The following is a 23003-nucleotide window of genomic DNA, read 5'->3' on the forward strand; positions in this document are numbered from 1 at the left end:
ATACTGGAAATGCACAAAGTACAGAGATGGGCAACTAAAATGATTAGGAGTATGAAATAGGAGAAGAAATTAAAATGACTGGGAATTTTCAGCTTAGAAAAGAGACGACTAGGGAGATATGCTAAAAGTCTATAAAATCTTGACTGATGTGAAGAAAGTGAATAAAGTAAATGTTTTGTTAGGATAATGCAAATTTAACATAAGGAAAATGCAAGTTACACCAAAACACATAACAGATCTAGATTTCTAAAAAAATATATAATTTTAAAAAAAGTATTTAATTTAAATTGACTTTTGAAAAGTAAGCCATCATGGGGTAAGAGGGAAGATCCTCTCATGGATCAGTAACTGGTTAAAAGATGGGAAACAAAGGGTAGAATAAATTATCAGTTTTCAGAATGGAGAGAGATAAAAGTGGTATCCTTGAGGGGTCAGTACTGGGACCAGTCCTATTCAACATATTCATCTGGAAAAATGGGTAAACAGTGAGGTGGCAAAATTTGCAGATGATACAAAACTATTCAAGATAATTAAGTCCCAGGCAGACTGCGAAGAGCTACAAAGGGATCTCACACAACTGGGTGACTGGGCAATAAAATGGCAAATTAAATTCAGTGTTGATAAATGCAAAGTAATGCACATTGGAAAGCAATCTCAACTATACATACAAAATGATGGCATCTGAATTAGCTGTTAACACTCAAGGAAGAGATCTTGGAGTCATTGTGGATAGTTCTCTGAAAACATCCACTCCATGTGCAGCAACAGTCACAAAAGCAAACAATGTTGGGAATAATTAAGAAAGTGATAGATAATAAGACAGAAAATATCATATTGCCTCTATATAAATCCATGGTACGTGCATACCTTGAATACTGTGTGTAGATCTGGTCACTCATCCTAAAAATATATATATTGGAATTGGAAAAGGTACAGAGATGGGCAACTAAAATGATGAGGGGTATGAAACAGGAGGAGAGATTAAAGTGACTGGGAATTTTCAGCTTAGAAAAGAGATGACTAATGGGGATATGATAGAGGTCTACAAAATCTTGACTGGTGCGAAGAAAGTGAATAAGGAAATTTTATTTAATCCTTCACATAACACAAGAACTAGCAGTCACCCAATGAAATTAATAGGCAGCAGATTTTAAAAAAACAAAAGGAAGTATTTCTTCACACAATATAAAGTCAACCCAGGGAACTCTTTGCCAGGGGATGCTGTGAAGACCAAAACTATAACAGGATTTTAAAAAGAACTAGATAAATTCCTGGAGACCAGGTCCATCTGTGGCTATTAGCCAGGATGAGAGGGATGCAACACCATGCTCTGAGTGTCCCTAGCCTGTTTGCCAGAGGCTGGGAATGAGCAACAGGGGATGGATCACTTGATGATTCCCTGTTCTATTCATTCCCTCTGAAGCACCTGACCTTGACCACTGTTGTAAGACAGGGTACTGGGCTAGATGGACCAGGGGTCTGACCCAGTATGACCATTCTTATGTAAAAATTAATTATAATAAAAATGTTTAGTACAGAAACTGCCCAACATAATAACCTCCCAAGACAGCAACAATGTGAGATAACAACCTTGGCAAATACTGCATTTTAAAAATCTTGGCCTACTGGGAAACATATTTATATAAGTTTCCATTCCCAGTCACAAATCCAGCATTCTGGAGCAAAGTGACTAAAATATAGTCCAACAAACAAATGTTTATTTAACATGCCCCTCACTTTTCCCTCCACCGCACCCCGCTCACCGGTGTTGTCCTTGGTCAGTGGAGACTCAGAGTTCAGAGGTGCTTTCACGTGAGTTCATCTCCCAGGTGGGGGACAAAAAGGCACAGTTCACTCTGGCCACGGCTGTTCGTTGTGCCACCGTTCACTCCACCACTCTATTGCCAATGGCCCTGCACAGTCACCTTCTGCTGTCACCTACCACTGTGACCGCTGCGAGTTGGTCTCTTGAGGTTCCACCAGTTCTCAGTGATTTCAGCTGAGCTCGCGGTGGGGGAACCTCGCTGCTAGTGCAGTCTGGGCTGTCTCTTACACAAAAACACTGTACCCACAGGAACACTGTCCCCACAACAGGACTAAGCACTTAGACCTGATTGTCAGTGATTTCAACTGCAGTGGTCACTTAACAGAACAAAAGACTGTCTATTGGAGCCTAATCAGCTCTGTCTTTAAACAGTGGAGAGGGACAGGTCCCCACCCTCTCTCTTGATGCCTTCAAATCATCACAGGCTAAGCACAGTTCTACTGCCCTTTACTCATACAATAAGAACAACATTTCATCCCTTTTCCCCCCACATTCAAGTGGTTTGTAATCCAACCCCAGCCAAAATTTATCACTTGGACAACACAGCTCTGTTTGCTGCATACCTAGGTAGATTAGGTGTGAATGTAAATATAATCTGGCCCTGAAGCCTTAGCCCCCAGCTCATCACTAGCTGTCAGGGAGAGCTCATTTAGACTTTGCTTACAAATCAGCATTTGAAATTATTAGGTTGGCCAATATCACCAAAATGAATGCACTGACATCATAAAAAAACAGCTGTATAAGGAAGCAAGGAAGCTAGTCTATGTTCATACTTTTCAAATCTATTATACTTTTTCAGATACACATATTTTATCATACACTATATAAGCTTTTAAAGTGTGTATTAATGTTTCAGTTTAAATTCAGATTTCCAAACAGTCACTAAATTGGTATGTAACTAGCTCACAAAACTGAGGGGGGTGGTGTTGGGAAAATTCAGGGGGGGGTGTAGGGAAATCACTGCGGGGGGGGCACCTACCACTAGAGAGCTGCCTTGTGCACCAACTCCATGCTAAGGACTAAGGAGCAACCTTCCTTCTGCTGGAGCCGTGACCCCGCCCCCCGCCCGGCTGGGCACCCCGGAGCCCCGCTCTCCCCGACCACCCTCTCATCAGGCCTGAGAGGAGAACGCCGAATTACGAACCCGGGAACCGACCGGGAGGTTTTCTGGTATCCAGCCAGGAGTAGCCGCCGGCCGCGCTCATCGATGGCGCCAGTGACGTGCGGCGGCGGGCGGTTTGAAGGCGCGACGCGGCGGCGGTTGAGCAGCTGCCGGGATGGAGCCGCTGCAGCGAGTGAGGGACGCGTCCAAAGCCCTGGGGAAGCTGGTGGCTCAAAGCGCTGCCGCTGGTGGATCCGTGGAGGCCGGGGCGGCCTCGGGGCTGGGGGCTGCGGCTGGCGAGAAGCTGGACCTGGTGACCCTGCTCCGGTCAGTGCTGCGGCCGGGGGAGTCTCCACCGCCCCCAGAGCATCGGCCGAACCTGCAGGTCTCCCCGCCGGGCCCCTCCGCCGGGCCTGTAGCTCAGAGCCGCACCCAGGGCCCTGGTTTGAAATGACCCTCGGGCCAGGTCTCTGTGCCACCGGCTCCCTCCGGTGCGCCCTGGCACGGCCCGGCCCGGGCCCTGACGCGTGCCCAGCCCCGACCCATGGGCCCACGTGAGCTAGGGATGCAGCCCGCCCAGATCTGAACCCCTCCGGGTTGCTGATCCTTCCAGGAGAAGCGAGTAACTATGTCTGGTGGCTTTGCTGGTGCAATATCAGCCTGGGGTCCCCTTCCGAAAGAGTAAAGGGATAAGCCTGGTGCCCTTCGTGTCTATGCTCAGTAAAACTTCAGCATGACACTGTCATGTGAAGGTCTGTGTAACTGAGGTTATGTCTGTGTCAGTGGGGTTTTTCTTGGTTGGCTAGTTCCCAATACCAAAAGGAAGGGGAAGGGTCGCTGGGAAATCAAAACCCTGAGACTGACAGTCCCCAGGGGCAATGGGGAGAGGCCAATGCTCCAGATCAGGGCCAGCAGGCTAATGAGGGAGTCAGGAGGCTGTGTGTGTGTGTGTGGCGGGGGTCCCGGCTCCATGTGAGCTGCAATTGTCTGGGTCAGACAGAGTGGGGCCAAGCTAAGGAGAGAGCAGGGGCCTGGGCTGAGCTGGGGAGCAGAGCTGTGCCAGTCAGAGAAGCAGCCCAGGGATCAGGTCAGTGCTGGGAGCAGAGCTACAGAAACAGCCCAGAGAGTAGTCCTGTGCTGGGGGCAGAGCTGCAGCAACCAGAGCCAGAAAAAGCAGCCCAGGGAGCTGGAGCCACAGCAGCATCAGTGCTGAGGCAGAGTGGAGCTGGAGCTGGAGCAGTCTAGAGCTGGGTGCAGCGAGCAGTTGCGGAGTGCGAGGGGGGACCCTGGGCAGTGGGCCTAGCACAGGGAGATGCTCCCAGCCAGGAGGCCCTTGCAGGCCAGACTTGGAGGGGGGTCGTTACCCTGACGAGGGGTGGGGGAGTGAAGAGGTTGATGCTGGAAAGAAGGGTCCTGCCACCTAGAGCCTGAGGCCTGGTCTACGCTAGGCAGGGGGTAGGGGGGTTGACATGCTAAGTCGGTCTAAGTTACACAACTTCAGCTACACTATTTTCGTAGCTGAAGTTGATTTACTTAGAGCTACTTACCGCAGTATCTTCACTGCGGTAGGTCGACTGCTGACGCTTCCGTCGACTCTGCCTATGCTTCTCGCTGCGGTGGAGTCAACAAGAGAGCGCTCAGTGGTCGATTAACACGACTTCACTAGACACGATAAATCGACCCCCGCTGGATCGATCGCTCCAGAGGTAAGTGTAGACATGCCCTGAGAGTGTGTGGTCGCCACCAGAGCAAGTATCCAACCCCCAGCATCCCTGCAGCACAGCCAGGGCCTGAGACGTGTGAGGAACAGACTGAACTTTCCTTACATTCCAGTGATGCTGTTTGTGGTGTCCCCGTGCCACAGAGCGGGGTTATGTGTTTTCATTGAACCTTTCCCATTTTTTCCTTATTTTTTAAATTGATTGCTGTTTAATAAATTGTATTTGCTTTGAACTGTATGTAATGATCAGTGGGTCACAGAAGTGTCCAGTGCAGAGAGAGCACCCCGGAGTGAGGACACCCTAGCCCCTGCCCTAAGTAACTACAAAAGATTGGGGGTTGAGTCCCCCAGAAATCCTGGGCCCAGCCTTGTTGGGGTTACAAAAACTCTGCCACACAGGAGAGTGGAAGGGGAGCCCTTGAGGTCAGGCAGGCCTCTGGGTAAAGGAAGTGGGAGTGAGGACTTCAATCCTTTCGCTAGCCCATTTCACTGGGGTAGTATATAAGCCAGGAAAGTTCCCCAAATAGTGGGCCTATTCCCCCTGCTTACATCTGCATTGCACAAAATAATGTGTTTTTACACTGAGAGATCCTAGGGGTGGCAAGGCAAGTGACTGCTATTGTAATTCACTACTGGTTTGGGGATAACTTTAGAATAACAGATGCTGTTAAAAAACAAATGAAAAAACCCCCCAGAACTTGCAAATATTTTGCTGGGTATGCTGCAAAATACTCTCTTGATAGTGTTTTTGGAGAGGGCTGAGGGTATACTTGCCACAATAACAAATGAATGGAAAGGAGTTTCTTTAGGTGTCTGACTTCCTTTTGAAGTGTCTGGGATTTTATTTTTTGTATTGATGATGTTTGGGGGTGTCTAGAGCTTTAGATTAGGTGTCTTTTTATTGTTTTAAATCTAAATAAATAAAATAATAAGATGCTTTTTATTTTACTTTTCTTCTTTCCTCTTATAGAGTAAGAGAACAAATAAAACAGCAACTTATGGAATATAATACAACAGTTCATGCAGGTAAGTCTCTTTGTCTTTCTTTCTTTCTTTGATTCCTGTCCATTAGCTCCACAGCAACAATGGAGCCAAATGAAGTCTTACAAAACAGAAAGTGGTGGATCACTTTCCCGGCTTCATTCATCTTTAAACCTTTTTTTCTTCTGTCATTCTTCACCATGTCTATCCAATGCAAGTAAATGTCCATGTTGTCATAACAGAAAATAATGTACCTGCATGCTTTATCTTAATTTGACTGATATTGCAGTAAAGTAATAAAAGATGAGAAACAAATAATAAATGTAAACATTTAAAAAATTTTATTCTACAAACAAGATGCTTGTTCAGATTTTTATTAAATACCTTGTTCTTGCACTGAACATCCAACCTCTTTGTTTGCAAAGTTATAATCCTGTGACAATGGTGTGGTTTTGGAATTTCAGATTAGACCCTTTTCAATATCATCACAAAGTTTAAAACTATAATAAAGGCTTTCAGAAATCTGTTCAACTGACATCTCACATATTCTGTGTAAACAGATTTATTTTTTTTTTCAATCTTGTTAACTTAAAAATACTATTGATTTGCAGGTGAAGAAAGCATTCCAGACCAAGCCATAGAAGAAAAGCTAATTGAGGCGTATGTCTTCTGATAACTATTTTTAACTTTTTAAAATAGGGGTAAGGGGGAAGCTGTTGACAGGTTCTATTCTTACTGTTCTCCTTTTAATAAGAATGTTGGATTAATTATCAGAGCTTTAATTTCACTTGTGGAGTGTGCAGGGATAAGCAGAGAAATGTTATTCCACCTCTCAAATATTTTTTCATATGATGTGGATTCTGCTCTCTCATACCCATAGTCTTCAGAGCGTTGGATATTTGTAGCTAAATCCCAGCCAAGTGCTAAACTAAATTCCACCTTTTAAATGAGAATAGAATCTTATGTACATCTCTTAAAGTATTTTGCCTATTTTAGGCATTCAGATAGCAAGTTGCCTTTAGGGTCCAAAACTACATTGGACTTTCATGTTACTGGTTCCTCTTTTATTAATTATACTTTTATAATAAAGATGCTTTAAAAAAGGGAATGTACTCTTGTAACTGGATGTAGTGATCAGAATATTTCTAATATATCTTAGAGTTCAGATAAATAAGCATCAGAAGCAGAAACTCTAGATTCTGTTTTCAAACAAATATTCCAAATGATTCAAACAGTGGGAGATACAGAATTCTCTAAATAATGTGTTCTTACTTTTCTTTCTGGTCTTTAAAATGCCGATTATGAATAGAAAAGTGAAGGCATTCCCCTTCCTGATTTTTCTCCATCCCTAAATCTGTTCATAGTACGATTTTTGTTCTGTTAGATATTTTTTAAGCAACCATAATCAGAGGAGAAACATAACTGCAGTTTTTGGCACTAGTTCTGAGTGCTGTTTTGCATTACTGAGGGACAGCTGGAGCATCTAGTATTATGGCCTAGAGGAAAAAAGTTAACACGTTCATGTGGTGGCGCTAGTTAGTTCTGCAATGTAAATATCCTTGCGTAGGAAAAAGTCAATATTATTATCTAGGTTGCAAAATTGGCCAGATTCATGATTGCTCATGCAATCTTAATTCAGTCCTTTTGTGCATCCAGTTTGTGCATGGAATGAGACAAAGGTCCTATTGGAAAAAACTGCATATACTCAGTGTGGTTGAATTAAGGTTGCATGGACAATTATAAATCTGGCACTTCTTAAATTTCAAGTGCTTGATTTTTGTAGGCTAAATAACATTCTTTTAACTTAGGGATTTGGGTTTGTTTCATGTGTAATTTTCTCAACAAAACTATTAGTTACACAATGGGGATTTGGTACATGTCCCATCATGAGGATTTGAATCCTCAGCTTTCACTACTGCAGCACCAACTTCTACAACTTGGGCAACAAGACTAACTCTGATAGTGGAGGGTTGGCACCATGTGCTGAATCCAGGGGGTGGCTGAGGGGAGCTTGGTCTGACTCACTCCCTTTGCCACCTTGGGAGCTGAGGGAGCTTCTGTTCCATCTGGTGCCTTCAGAGTAGGGGTTAGCTTTGACCACATGCTGGGGGCAGGAGAGTAGTGGGGCGAGCCTCTTTCTTCTCTCTCTCTCCCTGCTCTGCTATAGCTTCTCCGAAGTATTCCTAGCTGTTGCCACGTTGGTGGCGGCAGGACTGGGCTCTTTAGAATGTTCATTGGGTTTGCAGGCTGCCATCATCTTCCTGAGGAGCCCAATTACACTTTACAAAGCAGTTAAATCTGAATGGAATTTCATGGGACAAAGAAAAGGCACTTCTATAGACTAGAGGATTTCTCCCTGCTGAGTATTAAAGGTCTGCTGCAGACAGTGGAGGTGATGATGGTTCTTAAAGAAAAGGTCACAAGAATACTTCATAATAGAGAGTTTAAACAAGAAAGGGTTGCTACCAGCTCCCTCTATGGTTAGTCGTGGGATAGGGAACCTGAATCTGTGAGTTGGTGGGTCTTAGTGGTTCTCTTTAACTTTTGTTCTTCCAAATCACTATACAAATATTATTTCTGCCTTAGTACTGGAAACCAAGTTGGTATCAAAGCACAGCAGAACACATGTGTTGTGATACCAGTGGCACAATGGTACCATAATCAGTCATCCTCTGCTTTTTAAAGGGGAAGTTCATCAATAATATATTGGAAAAGTGTCTTACTCCAAAAGAAGGCAGTCTAACCATGTTTTATTTAAAGTGTGTAGTTTTTGTTTGTCTGTAGAATTCTAAAGTCTTCTGCTATTGCAATTTGTTTTTAGTGCCGCAGAAGATCTGGAAAGAGAAATGGAACAAGTGAAAGTCTCCTATCAAAACAAAACACTGGTGTTACAAAGGTAAAGCGCCTCTTTAAGTTTTATTCTGAAATTTTGTTTAAATAGTAATGGAACTACATAAGACTTTATTAATGTTGAACCAAGAAGTTAGCATTGCAATTAACATCAGAAATGTTACAATGGTGGTGTCACATTTTGAGCTACAATCCACACTAGTGAGGTTGTGTTGGTACCTGTCCTGTAACTCTGGGGTGCCTTAAACGCTCTGCTGCTGTGGCTCACAGCCCAGACACCAACAGTCAACAAACAAGTATACAATGTCGATTCAGCATTCTGACCCCACCAGCCGACCTAGAATACAGCAGCCCCACCCTGGTCTCCACAAGCCTTGGTTCAAGGAAAATTTCTTACCAGTCTTTTTCTTTCTAGCCATGGCAGACTTTCAGTCAGGACATTCCACAGAAGTACAAGGGGCTGGTTTCCCTTGTCTTCCTAGGTGAAAGATCTTTGCCTCAGCAGGTTTTTCACTTATATTCAGTTCCCAGAGACTTCAGTTACCTTGGCTGCAAGAACTCTGACCCCTTGTCTGTCCAACGATGGATGCTGTCTTCTCTCTCCTTATATCTACCCAAACTCAGATTTTTCCCCAGACTCAGATGACCGCATGCTATTCTTCCTTTCTTGTGGACTTCCCATTCCCTTGCTGATCTGTATGTAAATAGGGCTTCCAATGTTTTTGGCCATACCTTGCTTAATTTCACTGGAGACAGGTAGTTAGTTCCTTTCCTTCCTGTCTGGGGGAAAACCTGTTTCTCCGTGTGTTTGGTCACAGACTTTGAATTATTATATCATTAAGTATCCATAATTCCTCATATAGCGTTAATATCTTTGTGAAATGTATGTATTAATCACAAGTGTTAGCTTTCATAAAAGACTTTACTTGATATACTTTTATAATACAGTAATATTGTATACAGTCAGTTGATTCAATTGCTTATCATTTGAGGTTCATACTCCTGTAAGAGGCTGTCTCCACTTACTAGCTGATGGGTGTGTTTACCTTTTATGAAAATATAACTTCATTGTCTCTGCCTGATGACCAGGCTGGTCAGACAAACAAATACATATTCCTTTGTCTAAGGCAGACTGGGCTTATGCATTGCTTGCCAAACACTTTTTAAGAACATAATTCTAGCACATATCCATAACTTTGTACACACCCCCATACATACATCATGCAAGAACATTAATGATCAGTGAGTTATTAGTTTTCCAATGATATCTTAGATGCCATCTTGTGAGTATATATCTTGACAACAGTGTGTTAGGTGTAGTGAGTATGTCAGGCTTGACAAGAGCTGCTGACATAGCATAATGAACCACCAATGTGCCTCTGTCACAGGTGGCCAAAAAGAATGTAGACAAATATACCTTATAAAAGAAATGAAAAGGATAAAACAAAGAATACTCCAAACCTAAGTCATGGAAGGGCCCCAATCCTGAAAAGATGAATTTTCTCATCTATATTCAAATAGTCTTACTAAAGCTAATAGGATTGTTAATATGAGAAGTTACTTACATGCATAAGCCTTTGCAGGCATAGGCCCATAAACTGTACATTTCTAACACTTCAGAAGTAATCTCTATTTACTGTGCAGGAAATTCAATGAGAGAAACAGGAAGCAGAAATTAAGAAAATAAAGTTTGCTTTTTCCAGCTTGGGTACCTAGGAGTTGATCTTCTTTAAGCTATTTATTAGGAAGCTCATAATACAACAGATCAATGAAATTAACAGGAATAAAATATGGTACCAGTTCTGGAGTACAGGTTCACAAAATAAAATAATAAATCCAAATTCCCCTCCCTCCCATTATCAGCTTTTTAGGTATATAATTGAAAGGTCAGAACTGAATAAAAAGGCATTTGTTTTTGAATGATCAGTTTAAAAATATCTCTGGTTTCCTACTATGGATTTAAATGACAGTCTTATTAATTTGTGAGAAAGACACTAGATTTGACTCATTTATGAGAGAGAAGAATCTTTTTTGGGAGGGCTGAGGAAAGTGGCAACACTTGCAAAAATGTTGTATTAGTCTAAGGGCTTGTCTACACACAGAATGCTACAGCAGCACAGCTGTGTTGCTGTAGCAATTCAGCAATTCTTCCATTGACCTAGCACTGTCTATATGAGGATTTATGTCAGCTAAACTACACCACTCAGGGGTGTGAATTTTTCAAACTCCTGACTAGCATAGTTCAACCGACCTAATTTTCTAGTGCAAACAGGCCTAATTTCCACTAGAGATGTCTTCCCCTCCCCTGTCTACTATTCTACCAAATCTCCAGTGAGATCTCAGTGGCTTCAGAAACTCCTTGAGCACAAAATGACAGCTTTCTTCAGATCTTAAATACTGCAGTGCTTCCCAATGTCCCACAGCTGGCTAATCCACAATTCAGCTCCAGAGAGGAGAGCTGAGGGCTTCTGCTTAGTCAGATTGTCTAGTTCTTCCTAACAGAACCCAGCTCCAGGGAGGAGAGCTGGGGAGACTCCTGGCTAAGGAGAAAGTATGGAACTAACTAATACAGCCCAGTTCCAAAGAAGAGAGCTGGGGATTCCTGCTTACAGAAGTACTGAAAAGGGGTAACCCTCAAAGGAACCAGGAAGCATTCCTGGCCCACACATGGTTTTCAGGCACAGGAAAGAAGTCTCCAGAAGGAAGGAGACAGAAACTGTTAGTTGGGCTTAACCTAAAGCGATGAATGTCCCTGGGTATATCTGAGTGAGCTTCTACCTGTGCTTATGGCTATCGATAAATGAGACTCTTAAAAGGGGATGGAAGGGCACTCTTGTTTATAGCCCAGGGAAGGGAAGTGAGGAAGGGTTGACTTGTGGTACCATGCCTGACTGAAAGGGGGTGACCTCCATGCCATCACACAGACCATCAAATTGTTCACTCTGCTTGTATGTTAAATCCTTCCCCCAAAGTCTTTGTCTGTCTGGTCTATTTAGACTGTAAACTCTTCTGGGTTAGAGACCATTATTCTACATACAGGGCCTTTCACAATGGGACCTTGATCTGTTAAGCTCCCTAGGTGCTATCGTAATACAAATAATTAACAACTGTTAATAATTAACAACAACTTCATTGAAACATAGGGACAGATTATTATTTTTATATAAAAATGCAGCATGTATGGAAAGTGGTGGCTCTCCTGCATTGGTGTTTGATTTCCCCATAGAGATCCATGTCCCTGCACACCACCTCCTCTCCTCCTCCCATTCATAGTCTTGGATTAAGTAGGATTACTGAAGTAACTGAAAGAATTAAAGAGTGGTTGGGGGACATTCTCACTTTAACACACACACAACCTGGAGGGAGCATATTAGAGGCTTGTTTTTGTTTTAAATGGCCATTTATAAGAAAATCCTCAGATAATACATTTTGGGTATCATCATGTACACCACTACCTCGATATAACACTGTCCTTGGGAGCCAAAAAATCTTACTGCATTATAGGTGTAATTGCGTTATATCGAACTTGCTTTGATCCACTGGAGTGCGCAGCCCCGCCCCCCTCCCCTCCCCCCGAGCACTGCTTTACCGTGTTATATCTGAATTCGTGTTATATCGGGTCACATTATATTGGGGTAGAGATGTATTTTACATATGCACCAAATACATGAGAAGAAACAGATGCTCAAACTCAGTTTTTCTTTCAACTTTATCTAAGGTTTTGTTTTTTCTTTGGCTTTCTCATCAACCAGAATTTTTCCTCTTTCTCCACCATGTGTAGGATCCAGCTTATAGATGCCCTCAGAACCAAACTGAGACACAATGATGCCGACTCAAAGTAAGGTGCTTTTTTGTGTGCGATGGGTGAGTGGAGAGGTGGACCTGACACTCCAGAGTAGAGAAATTGTCAAACTACCTCAGTCACTTTTAATACGCATTTCCCTTTCTGTTTGTTGCACAGTTCCGCTGGGTAGCTAGAAGGTGGTACTAAGGGACACTGTCTGAACAGTTGGCTTGGACACCCTTCCTTCCCATTCTAGGAAATAAAAATGCTCGACCTCCATGATGCCTTCACCGCTAGCCTGAAGGCAAAAGTTCTAGGTTACTTCTTAACCTAGATTTTCTTTTGCATGATGCTGCCACTATCACCTTGATGCCTAGCAAGTTGTGTACCTTTTGCACAGTGCTAGAACTGTTGAAAATTAAATCCTGATGATCTGATGATGGTGCAAAGAGAATATTTAATTGATTTCTTGAACTGTATTTAGCATAATATACCCAGGGAATAAATGTATACTTTTTCAAGTGCTAGAAGCACATTATGCTTTTAATGATGCTAAAGGAACAGTCTTTCCCTAATTCAAATCATTATGATTAAAATGTTCATAGTGTTAATTTACGGTTTGGTAATTAATTATTTGTTCCCTCATTAGGTTGATCTTGGAAACTATAAAACACATAATAATGCTTAGTACTGCAATACTTGAATCTCAGCAGGCAAGTATCCTTGGTATTACTAATTATTAAATCATTTTCAGACTTCAGTGGGTTGCCAAAATACCTTTTTAAATGTAGTTCTGAGAGGTGGTCTGATTCTTTTAGGAGAAAACTCTAATTTGTCTATACTCTTAACATCTTAGGTTTTGAGATATATGTTGATACTGAACCTATTATGATGGGGATAATAGATGCTGTAGATTTATGTTTGGGACTGTCTGTCTGCTGGAAATTAATCTATAGCAATTTAATCGACAGCTATAGAGCAGAAGGGACATTAGCCAGAGGGATATAACTGCTGTGAGGAGCCTGAAACATGATGCATTTAAATCTATTCTAGAAAGGGAAGTTGTTTTTCTTTTGAAAGGCATTGTGTGTTCTACATTTACAGTTTTGATGTAGTCTATATCCAATTTAGTCTATAATTAAAAAGACTGCTAGTTGTGGATTCACAGACTTTAAGGCCAGAATGGATAACTGATCTATGTAGTCTAAACTGCATAATGCAGATCATAGAATTTCACCCAATAATTCCTGCTATAGTCCCAATAACTTGTTGAACTAGAGCATGTCATTTAGAAAGACATTCAGTCATTATTTAAAGACTGCAAGTTTTCCAGACAGGTCATTCATGGTGCTCTTTTCTGAATCCTCAAATTTTAAAACATCTTTCTCAGTGTTTAGACACCAAAGCTGGATGCAGTATTCCAGTAGTGGCTTCATCAATGCCTTTTATAGAGCTAGTATTGCATGCCTACTTTTACTTGAGATGCCCATGTTTATACATCCAAGAATCAGGCTAGCCCTTCTAGCTACAGCTTTACATTGGGAGTTCAGCTGGCTTTCTACCATGTCCCCTTATTCTTTTTCATAATTGCTGCTTTCCAGGATAATTCCTTGTCCTGTAAGTGTGACCAGCATTCCTAGATACATAACTTTGCAATTGGCTGTATTAAAGTGCATATCATTTGACTGCACCCAATTTACCAAGTGATTCAGATTGCTCTGAGTAAATCTGTTTTTGACATTATTCACCACTCCACCAATCTTTGTGTCATCTGCAAAGCAGTGATGTTATATTCTTCCAGATCATTAATCAAATATTGAAGAGCATTGGGCCAAGAACCCTCCAGACCCTCACTAGAAACCACTCATTAATGAAGCAGCAAAGAATCCTGTGGCACCTTATAGACTAACAGACGTTTTGCAGCATGAGCTTTTGTGGGTGAATACCCACTTCTTCGGATGCAAGAACCAGACTAACACGGCTACCCCTCTGACACTCATTAATGGAGAATTCTCAAGAATTACATTTTTGAGATCTGTCCACCAGTTTTTAGTCTAATATGTGCCTTACTGACTTTGTATAGTGCTATTTATTTTAATTATAGTATTGTGTAGTAGTAAGTCAAATGCAAAACTGATCTTGAGATCTGAAAGTCAAGCTGGATTTTTCCTGGTTCATGTATCATCACCTTTAACAAATATTCTGCAAGTCAAATTGTCCCCTCAGTTACAACTGCACAGGTCTGTTGTCGTCAGTAATCTTGTACAGGTGTAATGAAGGGCAAAATTTGAAAACAATGGGAATGCAAAAGTGGTCCTGCATTTGGAACTTAATGATACACAAACCAAAAAAACATAGTTATCGTTGACAGTAATACAATTATTTTAAAAATGATTTTTCACTAAAATAAACGGGTGACTGAATATACAAAGAGAGTCTGCTCAGTAAAGTTCCTTTTTACATAAAACTACACTTTGCCTCATTGTTCTATTTAATTTATTTTGTATATGGGATTAGTACCTATTAAACAGTACTACAGATTGACAATATATTAATATCAATATGTCAAACCCTTTTTTAACACAGCAAGCACGTGAGTTGGAAGAAAAACTGAATGAGATTAAAAAAAGGAGATTCGGTAAGTGTGTATAACTTGCTAGCAAGCGTATATTGTCTTGCTACCTTCTATATCTTTCAGATTGTAAGCTCAAACTTTTGTGACAAGCTTTAAAAAGTGTCTTCTGACAACTACGTTACCTTGTATAACTGTAAAGCTCTGGTCTAGGTGTAAAACTTTCTAAATATTAAGTATGATGTGTACATGAAAGTGAGCTGGTATGTTGAATGTCTGCAGTCAAACAGAACAGGTACTATGGTTTAGAACAAGGAGACTGGAGAACTTCAAAAGAATGCAGTCTCATTCCACTGTTTCCTATTAAACATCATTTAGAGTGCTTTAGTACAACAAACCCCTATCTTACAATATCTCTTTACATACCATTTTATCATACTGTACCTTTGTGTAATGTTTGGGTGGAAAAGTCTGATTCATAAAGATCTCTTCGTAAAGAATAATATTTTGGGGAGAGGGAATGGTTGTAACATGCCTACATGACTTGGCCAGGGGTTGGATTTGGATTTCTTTAAAAACATTCTTCAAAACTAAATTATATGCAGATCTTTACAAATATCGTACTAGCATTTTGAATGGCATAGTTAGTTAAAACTACTGACAAAACAATCGCTTTGTTCTTTTACTGTCAATTTGATATAGGGAAAGTGCATGTGTATGTTTAGAAATCCAGGATGCCCAAACTTTTCTTTGAACAATCTCTTCACAGAATCATAAAAATTAGAAAGAGAGCAAAATATGTTAGGTAAGATGGGACATCGTTCTGTCAGTCCAGGAATTGTTCCCTACAGTATGTTTGCTAGGATTTTATCCAGTCTAGTTCTAATCTTTCATTTTCTGTGAATTGAATAGCACTAAAGCAAGCTGGAGAACACAAACTGCTACAGATACACACTCTGAAGAAAAAACAAAAAGAGGAACTAGAGAGTATGGAAATGGGTGAAATGTTAAAGAGACTATGTAGAAACTTGCAAAAAGAAACACAGATGACTACGTTAATTCAAAATATCTTCCAGGTAACTTAATCTGTTGCTTTGAAAATAGGATAAATTTGTAAGTCTCATTTCTATCGTATCTCAACCAAACACAACTTATGAACTTTTGGTAGGCATTCAGCTATTTTTTGGTGATGGATATTTACTCGAGAGAAATACTTTATAGAATCTCTAAAAAAAGTCTGATTAATTTACTCTTTTAAAATTGTAATTTTTATAACTGCAAACTAGCCTTTATGTAAATATCATGATTTTGGTACTTCAAATACTGAGAATCTTAAACTATTTTTGAAATGATGTTTACCAGATTTTTATCCATTTGTTACACCGTTTAAGGTACTTAAATGATATGATGGGTCTTCTAGTTGAATGTCCATTAAATCCCAATTGGGAATGAACATGGGATTAAAACCCTAGGGTGGAAGAAAGGGTAGGAGCATGTTTTTAAGGTTTTGGATATTAAGAGGAGAGGGGCTGATGGCTGTATCATCACCTTATGTAAAGATGAGTGGCATTGGGAAAAATTTCAAAGGAAGGGCCATACATTTCTATGTTGAGTGATCATATGTTTACCAGAGTTGGTGTGGATGTTAGCATTGCATTTGTAACTCCCTTCTTATACTTAACTATGTACTTCCATTCTAAGGGACTGAAGTCAAGATAGAGATTGCCATTGTCTTCAGTAGGCGTTGGATCAGGCCATAAGCAAAGCTAAGATTATGTTACAGAGGTTGTGGAAGTCATGGAATATGTGACTTCCAGTGACCTCTGTGATCATGGGGGCCCCACAGTTGACCAGCTGCTGCCGGCAGCGGGGGACCCCGCAGCAGCCCAAACTCCACAGGCAGCAGGGTGGCTCTGCATATGCCCACTTGAGGTACTGTGCCACCTTGTGGTGCCTTGCAGTAGCACCTACTAGTAGTGTTCACTAGAGCCATGGTTCTTAGACACAGTCTGCAGACCCCAGGTTAAGGGGTCCACTTAGACTGAAAACTGAACAGAATTCAATTATATATACAGACAATAGATTTCCAAAGGGGTCTGCACTGCCACTTGAAATGTTTTAGGGGTCTGCAAATGAAAAAAGGTTGAGAACCACTGAGCTAGAGCACTCTTTTTCTCCTCCCTGACCCTTCCATCAGCATCACTGATGTACTGAGGGCAAGGCTTTATAGGTGCAGAGCGTTCTCCCCACCTCAGTTCCTTCCAACTGCATGCCACAGACTGCTGTGAACCTCTTCATTCTCGCCAGAGCATCTTTTCTCAGTAGTTAGTGTGAGCTGTTAGTTTAGTCAGTTAGTGATTCTTTTTTGCTTCCATGTTACGGAGGAACTAAAGAAACAGAACACAAGTGTCTTGCGTTCTAAGAGAAGGCCTATTTCCCCAACTATGAGATCCTCTTCCACATTCCCCATCAGGAAGAAGATACTAGAAGGCACCGGGGGACCATTTCACAGATCCTCCTATTCTCCCTCTTCCATAGACCACTGAGGTTCTCCACAAAAAGCCAGTTCCCCATATCTCCTGCTGGATCTGTTGTTGTCCCTGGTTCACTCTATCTCGGATCCAGACCCAGATTTTTACTGAGGGAGATAGAGGAAGAATGCCGAGACTGACAGTGTGATTGGGACCTGCCTTTGGTCCTCCCCTGGCTGGCATATTCCCACATCCTAGTTGCTAGGGAGACTGGCAGCCCTGGGGCCTATAATTGTACTGTGGGCCACCTTTTCAGTTATTCTCCATATGGATGGAGAGGTAATGTCTCATCTGCGAAGGATCCAGAAGCCCAGAGATACTTTGATCCGACTCTTCTGGATACGCTGATGATATAGGCAGTGATTCCTGAAGTTTTGTCCAAGGGAGAAGAGTAGGAGTAGCCTCCACTCTTTTAACAGAAGCAGATGGACACGGATTATGAACCAAATCCATCACCTGACAAACATGTGGGGGTGGCTTCAGCCTCCTCTCCAGTTGAGGACACTATGCAGTTCCACAATCTGGTGGACAACATGGTTTCCATCTTGAATCTACCTGTGGTATCTTTGGAAGAGACTACCTGCCTGGTATGCAATATCTGTGGTGCTACAGCTAAGAGTAGGATATTCCTACCCATCATAGATGGACTGCTACAGTCAGCCAGATCCATTTGGTCCACTGCTGCATCATCAGCCCATCTCCAAAAAGCCAAATAAACTATACCAGGTATCTTCTGAAGGTTTTTCTTATTTTCATGCCAATCCTGTATCCAGTTCCCTGGTGATGGCTGCTATCAGCCATAGAGCAAGAACTGAGCAGAAGCACTCCATACCAGCTGATACAGGGCAAAAAGATCAAGTCGTTAGGGAGAAAAGTGTTCTTCCTCGTCCTTCAGTATTAGGGTGATGAATTCTCAAGCAATCATGACCCATTACCAATTCCATTTATTGGGTGGGGGGTGGGAAATGACTTTAATTTTATTTGACCTGTCAGATGACAGAAAAAGGTTGGCTAATGCCCTCTTAGAGGGTCAAAATGTAGCTAAACTTTCCATTTGAGCTGCCTTTGATGTTTCAGATTCTGTTGCAAGCACATTGGTATCTGCTGTGACCATTAGGAGGCATGTATGGCACCATTCCTCATCCTTAATGATAGACATTAGACTGAAGGGGAAGGGGAAGGTCTGTTTAGTGAAAAGACATGAGTTACTGCAAAAACTGAAGGATATAAGATCGATGGCTCGTTATCCAGTTCTGATTCCCTCCTAGAAGGAAGCCCTCTCCCTCTTTCAGGTACCAGAGGCAATCCTGCCCACAGTCTTCATTTTCCTATTTTTTAACAGATCAGACATCAGCAATACCAGCAGCAGGCAGTTTCTCAGAGTCCATATGAAAAAAGGCCTTTCAAACCAAGGTCTAAACCTAAACAATCCACTGCATCATCAGCCTCCTTACCACGAAGCCTCAAGCCCCAGTTTTGACAAGATTTGCAAAGAGTCAAAAAAGAGTTAACCAAGACCAATCTCTCCTTTAATTTGGGAACAGACTAGCCTACTTCATCAATGTCTGGAGACAAATTGCCTTGGACCAGTGGGTCCTAGAGATTATTGAAACAGACTATGCCAAATAATTCAAAGGTTGCCTCCTCACAATTTTCCCTACCTTTCCCTCTTCAGAAATCCCACTCTCAAGGTGATTCTTATTGCAGAAGTGGAAACATTTCTTCTGATAGAAGCAGTCAAGGATGTTCTCAAATACCTGAGAGGCCAGGGTTTGCCGAAGAAGCATGGGGGGGGTTTTAACTGACTGACAGGCCTTGAACATGTACATACGGAAGTATTAGTTCCGTATGTTGACTCTGGCCACCATAGTCCTGTCACTGTCGGTCATGGATTGGTTCACAATTCTCTATCTAAAAGATGCATATTTTCATACTTCAGTTTGTCTCATGCACGCTGAGCAGGCATAAAGGGCCAAGCTGTCACTGACTGTCCTCAATTCCTTCCTACTGCTCATGACAGTTGTTAGAGCTCCCTATCCTTGCCTCTACAAATCTTTAGTCAAAATCTGTAAATAGTACCTGTGTATAATTAGTGTAGATTGGGCGGGGGGATTAGTTAGTTTTGGGTTTTTTTTGTTTTTAAAGTTGTTTGTTTTCTGTGGTTCCAGCACCCAGTTTGGGTACTGAAGATATGCTGTACTCTCTGGGTTTCAAGCCTTGCCACTCTTGTAATTAGGCAATGCCTAATAGTGACCCTCACCTCAGCTGTTGTAAGTACTTGAGGGAGGCTTGTGAGTGATAGGTGTGACATATTTGTAAGGGCTTTAAACCCCGTTCCATCTGCTGATGGTGTTGGTGCCACGTCCTCTAGCTGAGTCATCTACCTCAGTTCAGGTACCAAGCACTTCTGTGTCAGTACACATCACACGTTTGCGTCTTACTATGCAATCTCTCAGCAACCTAGAGACTATGCTAAATTTGGATGAGTGGTCCTCCCGTCCCTGTTCAAATAGACTCTAAACCCAACTCCAGATAGGACTCCTTTTTGAGTCACCTACAGTAGAATGATCATGGGCAATCACTCGAAGAAGAAAAAACTGTTACTAATCTTTCTGTAATGAGTTCTTTGAATTGTGTTGCACATGTCCATTCCACAACCCACCCTCTCTAATGGAGCTGGTCTGGTAGGAAGGAACTGAGGGGAGTTGGGGTAGCTCAGCCCTTTATGCCTGGGCAGTGTGTGAGAGACAGCAGTGGGTGCTCAGGCCTCCCCAGCAGGTACCGCTAAGGGTAAAAACTCTCCAGCTGTGCACCAGAGCACACAAACACCTACAGTGGAACACCTCTCAAAGAAAAACAGTTACAGAAAAGTTAGTAACCATTTATTACTTGTAACCAGAGTTCAAGATGGCTCTGCATGTTCACACTTCCCACCCAACTTATCTCTTTGTTGGAGTCCTTGTTTCATTCTGTCCCTCTGGCTTTGTGGTGGAAGGAACTGAGGTGGAGAGGGAGCTCTGCCCCCTATATAGCCTTGCCCTCAATACATCAATGACACTGGGGGGAGGGGGGGGCAGGGAAATGGGATGAGAATTCTCTAGCTGACACTGCTAGAAGGTTCTACCACAAGGTACAAGGAGTGGCACCTTGGAGACTAACAGATTTATATGTTCATAAGCTTTTGTGGGCTAAAACTCACTTCATCGGATGCATGCAGTGGAAAATCCAGTAGGAAGATAGATATATATACACAGAGAACATGAAAAAATGGGTGTTGCCATACCAACTCTAACGAGACTAATCAATTAAGATGGGCTATTATCAGCAGGAAATAATAGCCGACCTTAATTGATTAGTCTTGTAAGGTGCCACAAGCACTCCGTTCTTTCTGCTGATACAGACTAACACGGCTACCACTCCGAAACCTGCTACCACGAGGTGGTGCAGTACCCCTAAGTGTGAATATACTGAGCTAGGTACAAGTTACACGTAAGTAACCTTCATTTTTGTAAGCACTTCAATATTTCTTAAGGGGAGATATCCTTTGGGTTGAAATTAATACTTCCTGTTCTTAGCACCAAGATCATATGCATGGTGTTAAAACAACACATTTTCTGTGTTTTGAGTTACTAAAACTAGAGAGTTTTTTCAGTTCATGTACTTTATAAACTGATTCAAACTTTAAAAAAGGCAACAACTTGGGCAACTTTTTAATAAGTGACAGTTAAAATAGTGCTTTAACATATTAGGGTTTTTTTTAAACTGGTTTTCCTATGGCATTTAACTTAATGATAACTATCTTATTACAGGGCATCATTATTGGAAGTAAAGTCAACTGGGCAGAGGATCCAGTTTTGAAGGCAATCGTTCTACAGCTTGAGAAAAATGTGGACTGTATCTGAATAAGCCACAAGACTTTTTTTTTTTAAAGCTATAGTTTTTATATAATATGCACCAATAAACCGGAGTTCAACTAGACTGACGCAAGTAATGGTAACAATAGCAAGACAATTTAAGAGACTTTAAAAAAAGGACCTTTCTACAAGTGCATTTCCTCTGCTATGGTGATTCAGATGTGCAATTACACAGTTGTTGGTGCAAAACTGAATCATTATTTTAAGGACTTAGATTGTAACATTACAGTCTGAGCTGAGGTAAGTGCATAGTTGCTCAAGTCCAGGGAAAGGACTGCAGCTGTCTAAGTCCTGTCTGTCCCTCCACACCAAGGAGCACAATGATCTGCTACTGGCTGGCATATTGAAGGCTGGAAACAAGGCTCTGCTTTCTTCTCCCATCTTCCTGCTTGGGAGTGGGAGTAGCAGTCCCCCTGGTCCTGTTCCTCCCTGAAGTGTGACTCTCACTGTGGGATAGCCTGTGCAGGAAAGTAAGGCGGCATCTCACTCCCCTAATTCCCCTGCATCCTTTCCTAAGGACATGTCCCAGTACTGCACACTGTGAAAACAGTAATCGAACAAAGGGTGTGTAGTCATTTACAAAGACTACTATTGATAACCAGTGTAGCACTTTGGCCAAAAGTGTTATGTATGATTTAAAACTTCTTTAAAAGTTGAGCTCATTTTATTTTGTATGACTTCAAAATGACTAATTGGTTTTGATCATCATTTAGTCTGTGCTGTATCTGCTCCTGCAGCTCTCTAACACCAGCTTCAATAAAAACTGTCTGTCCTGAATCACAACAGCCAACATAGAGAAATGGGGGTTGTGCAGAAGGCATGTGGAATTTTGATATGGCCAGTGCCTGAGTTCTATACAATTGAACTTAGTTTTAACTTCATTCTTTACAATTTGACAGATTTGTATCTGGACTTCATTCCACACTTAAAAAAAATTAAGTAAAAAGTAACATTTTGGATAGAGGAAATGCATTTAGTTAAATAAAAATGCAGGTAACAAATTCAAAGAGGTGATCTGAAGTTGGGGACAAAACTCTTAAGATGAGAATGTGACTTCTGTTTTTGTTAAGCTTCAAAATGCAAAAATAGATTAAACTATATACTGTAGTTTTAAGTCTCTTAGTAATAACCTCAATAAAAGACTCATGCTGACTGCTTCCCTTTGTCTTCTCATGAATCTTGCAGCTCTTCAGAATTGGTGATTAATATAGTAAATAGTCCTGTATTTTTTTAATGATCTCATGTGAAGTAACATGTATGGAAGACTTGGTGCTATTTTAGAGCTTACTGACTTCCTTCTGTCCTTGCTTCTGTTGACTCAGACAGGCATGTTAGTTTATATTTAAGTGACTGCTGACAGAAAATTCAGTATCTTCCATTGTTACAGTTGTGTTGGTCCTAAGATGAGAGAGAGAAACAGTAAGTGAGGAAATGTCTTTTCTTGGACCAGTGTCTTCTGGTGAAAGATCCCGCACCTGAAAAAGAGCTCAGTGTAGCTCAAAAGCCTATACCTTCCACCAACAGAAGCTGGTCCAGTTTAAAAAAAAAAAAAAATTACCTCAGTCACCAACCTTGTTTCTGTTGAAAGAAAAGGCTGTTTACCAGTCTGGCTTATGGTCCTTTATTCTCCCATCACCTCCAGTCTTTCTCCCCTCTATCCCACACCTGTATCCTTGATCATGCCTCTGGTATAGACAGGTGTTCAATTCTTTTTGAAGTACTAG

At 41.6% G+C, this 23003-nt stretch overlaps 1 protein-coding gene across 2 annotated transcripts; it reads left to right on the forward strand.

Annotated features, from left to right (window-relative positions):
- Positions 1-3045: 3045 nt before the first annotated feature.
- On the forward strand, positions 3046-22322 carry CENPH (centromere protein H). Of its 2 annotated transcripts, none has more exons than XM_045020734.1 (9): positions 3046-3254; positions 5618-5673; positions 6240-6288; positions 8450-8524; positions 12260-12316; positions 12912-12975; positions 14849-14900; positions 15747-15910; positions 21175-22322. In XM_045020734.1, the coding sequence occupies exons 1-9, from the start codon at positions 3103-3105 to the stop codon at positions 21265-21267; spliced, it is 762 nt and encodes a 253-aa protein (XP_044876669.1). In that variant the 5' UTR covers positions 3046-3102; the 3' UTR covers positions 21268-22322. The 2 variants fall into 2 exon arrangements, with proteins under 2 accessions (XP_044876669.1, XP_044876670.1); XM_045020735.1 differs by lacking the exon at positions 3046-3254 and adding an exon at positions 4524-4633 and having other exon boundaries at positions 21175-22320.
- The last annotated feature ends 681 nt before the right edge of the window (positions 22323-23003 follow it).

The sequence above is a fragment of the Mauremys mutica genome, chromosome 6 (genome assembly GCF_020497125.1).
Source record: "Mauremys mutica isolate MM-2020 ecotype Southern chromosome 6, ASM2049712v1, whole genome shotgun sequence".
Taxonomy (NCBI): domain Eukaryota; kingdom Metazoa; phylum Chordata; order Testudines; family Geoemydidae; genus Mauremys; species Mauremys mutica.

Coding starts and splice junctions, on each gene's coding strand:
- CENPH (XM_045020734.1), top strand. CDS start 3,103: ATGGAGCCGCTGCAGCGAGTGAGGGACGCGTCCAAAGCCCTGGGGAAG. Junction 5,674..6,239: donor TAATACAACAGTTCATGCAG/GTAAGTCTCTTT, acceptor ATTGATTTGCAG/GTGAAGAAAGCATTCCAGAC. Junction 14,901..15,746: donor GATTAAAAAAAGGAGATTCG/GTAAGTGTGTAT, acceptor TGAATTGAATAG/CACTAAAGCAAGCTGGAGAA.